This window comes from Sprattus sprattus (assembly GCF_963457725.1).
Source record: "Sprattus sprattus genome assembly, chromosome: 6".
NCBI classification, from domain to species: Eukaryota; Metazoa; Chordata; class Actinopteri; order Clupeiformes; family Clupeidae; genus Sprattus; species Sprattus sprattus.
In genome coordinates, this window is record NC_137925.1 from 4,975,822 (window position 1) to 4,979,375 (window position 3,554).

At 44.9% G+C, this 3,554-nt stretch overlaps 1 protein-coding gene across 1 annotated transcript in view; it reads right to left on the minus strand.

Moving 5' to 3' along the window:
* Positions 1-3,082: 3,082 nt before the first annotated feature.
* The window catches only part of mpp2a (MAGUK p55 scaffold protein 2a), a gene marked incomplete at both ends in the record, with an annotated part of 13,335 nt that continues 12,863 nt past the window's right edge, over positions 3,083-3,554 (minus strand). Inside the window, 2 exons of the mRNA XM_080840329.1 lie at positions 3,083-3,259; positions 3,392-3,520. Of these exons, the coding sequence (XP_080696455.1) occupies positions 3,083-3,259; positions 3,392-3,520 (306 nt within the window). The remainder of the gene's footprint in view (positions 3,260-3,391; positions 3,521-3,554) is intronic.

Sequence of the window (3,554 nt, forward strand, 5' to 3'; positions counted from 1 at the left end):
ATAAACAGACGTCAAGCACTGCAGAAAAGATGAAACGCTTAGGAGTCTACGCAGATGCTAACAGACATCTACATACTAGAACAAGTCAACAAATGGCCCACTGGAATCCATTTTAGTAATACAAACATATGGCACTTTCTCAACAATCTCTTTATGATATCTAGGCCAAGATGACACTGATTTTAAACATGCCTGATAAGTCACTATGGACATTTTGCTATCTATTCTACATGCTGTAGAGCCATTCAGCAGGAGTTTCACATATCACCTAGAGCCAAAGTAAAGACCTCTCTCTAATACCATGCAGATTGACGCTAATGCCATACATTCAAATTGTAGGGATACACAGACGCTGCTGTTGGAAAAACCATGTGTGATACGCAAATAGCCAGACTCTTTAATTTTGTCTTTGCAGACTTGAGCATTCACACAAACAGCAACTGTATACTAAGGGCGAAATTCGACTAATGTAATCATGTGTCCACTCAACTACGCCTAGTTCACACTAATGGTGTAAATACTATGCTGCTAATTCAAATGCCACCGCATTAACCTTCATAGGGTAAGTGGTGAGCTAGTGTTTTACAACCTTTCCTGAATAATAACCGTAAAATATCTGTGTTTAAACCCTTATTGAACTGAAATAACCCATTCAAAAAACACCAATGTAAAAATAGAATCTGTTTAACACTTAATGTAATGTATTCTCTTTCCCCTTAACCTTTCCATTTAGTACGCCTATGAAGCCTCAATTCAAGTCATTTCAACTGCACTGCGAGAATCACCCAGTCACAGTTTCCATGAATGCAGGGTTGGATTACCGATAGGGCCTACCGGGCCCAGTCTCAGGGGTCCATGAGCTCAGGGGGGCCCTAAGCCAGAGCCTCTGTGTGAAGTTGCTGTTATGTAGGGTGACCAGATGTCCTTTTTTACCTGGAAAAAACTTTGTCGCGGGGGAGGGGGCGTGGTCGGCATGCTATACACGGACCCGCCCCCTCCGACGAAGTGTCCTCCCTTTCACAAACTTCACTGCGCTAATCGGGGGGGGGGGGCTTTTACATGTCCAGGCCCTGGGGCCAATGGTTTCATAATCCGTCCTTGTATGAATGCATCACCATGACTAAATGTAAGAGATACTCTATATTGCATATTATAGCACTGTCAATGCATGTGGCCATTCCATATTATTGATTGCAGAAATCACTGATAAACATTGTTTTTATTGTATAGTCTAGTATAGAATTGTGTTGTGTTATATTCCATGCTTACATTGGGTGGATAAAGGCTAGTGCATCGTAAGGGGACTGAATTCCTTACCAATTCATAGCACTGATTTACCTACTTAGTTAACAGAAAAGAAAAGTGGCAGTGTATACGTCACTATTTAGCATAACGGTTTGGAATGACACGACACAGTGCGTACATCAGAGGGAATGTGTGTTTATATATACGAGGAGTGCGAACAAGTCGGGAAAGTGGTTGTGTTCATCGGGTTCTAAGCAGTGCTGCAAGTGTGAGAGTTTGCCAGAACATTCTCCGACACAGCACCATGAGTGAGCCGGTCGCCATCTCATCCCGTCAATCTGCCAGCGCCACCCCTGTGGACTCCTGACAGACAATTTGGTGAAAGGCATCCAATGTGTCCCGAGGCATGATAGCAGTGAGAGATTTCTGTGTTGCTTAGAGGAGATTGAGAGTCAGTGGAAAGCGATGTGCTTCCTGTAACACATAGACTGGCAACCAGCAAAGCAACGAGGGAAATCGGCCGTGCATGAACGCCCCGTGCTTACGTTTAGGATCTTGCTATATGGTATTAAATCATCAAAATTATTTTGCCAAGTTATTAAATAAGCTTTAGTTCATGTGCGGGGGACTTTGCTCGTTGGCAATCACCAGTTAATGATAGTAGGGCCCTGGGTGCATTGGGGTGGGGGCAAGTATTTGCATGTTTTGTGGCATCACTGCTCTGAGCCCCAATGACTGTAAAAATATGACTGAATTTTGTTTCTTTTCTTCATAACGTGATGCTGACACACGACGGCATGCCGTCCACACTTTTGAGTCAATGTCTCAGCCAATAATCTGAACCTTCTCTGCACCGCTTGGGTTGCTGCTGGTGCACTTTGCTTTGACAACGTGACTCCAACGTTCACGACGGCTGAAACGCTCAAACACAAAGCCATCCATCTTTACTGTAGGCTGCTGCGATGGTGTGTGTTCACACACTGCTCCACTGTCTAATCGCTGTCTTTGGGACGACACACACGTCACTATTCCATCCCTCATGAGTCGAGTGCAGATGTGGAATGCAAGGGGGAAAAGATCATTTACATGGGGATGTATCAGAGAATATTCAGACAAACGTTGGTGTACCATCCCTTGTTAGAACCGAAGAAATACAATCATTCCTATCCGCCGTGAGCACACCTCATATGAATGCGTCTCTCCACAGATGTGGTCATGCATGTTCCTGTGCGCAGGAGTACATCAAGAATGGCACTAAGTGATCATATCCTTTCATCTTTTGTCAAAAACCTATATGTTTCAATCTAAACTATTTTCCAAAAATATTGCCAGCATAAGGAATCCAATTTCATCATACACACACTTACATACTTCCACTCGCACACACACACACACGCACACACACACACACCACTGTCTCTCTCACATACACACATGCATACAAAGAGAGAGAGAGAGGGAAAGATGGAGATAGAGACAGACGATGCAGACATTTTCTCCCCTCAGGGATTACAAATGACCACAGTTGAGGTCAAAACAAACAAACAAACAAACAGACAGACAAACTAATGCATGCATAAATATACATGCATGCACATTTACACAGTCTCCTTCACCTCTCCCTCCCTCCCTTACCCACACACTCACTCTCTCTCTCTCTCTCTCTCAAACACGCACACACACATTTATTTAACCAGGGCTGGGAATGTTGAATATTTGGTCATCAAAAAAGCGACAAAATCAAACAAATAAAAATACCAAATAAATAACACACACACTCGCACACACTAAAACACACACACACACACACACACACACACACACACACACACACACACTAAAACACCCATCCCACAGGCACCCACTGTTGGGCTCCATTCAGCTTCTGCAGCGAGTCCTTGAGACTCTGGTACGTTTCATCCAGGTTCTCATTGACGATGGAGACGTCGAAGAGGTGTCCGTACGCCTGCTTGAGCCGAGCGCTCTCGTCCACAGTCCTCTTCAGCTCAGAGTCCTTCAAACAAAGACACACACACAACCATCAGCCCACTCAGCATCAAGCCAGAGAGATCATTCCCAATCCTGCTCATGTCACATCTAAGGCTGCATTAAGGTTCAGACCAGACCAGTGTGTGTTCACACTTACCACCAGCGGCTTGGCAACCACTCCGGCCTCGAGGGCTGACTTGTTCATGGCCTTCAGCACCTCGAACTCTGGAGCCTCGATGAACACCACGTAGGGCAGGAATTCGGATGTTCGCAGAGCCTTCAAAGCCTGTAGCAGTCACATACGACATGCGAACAGGTCA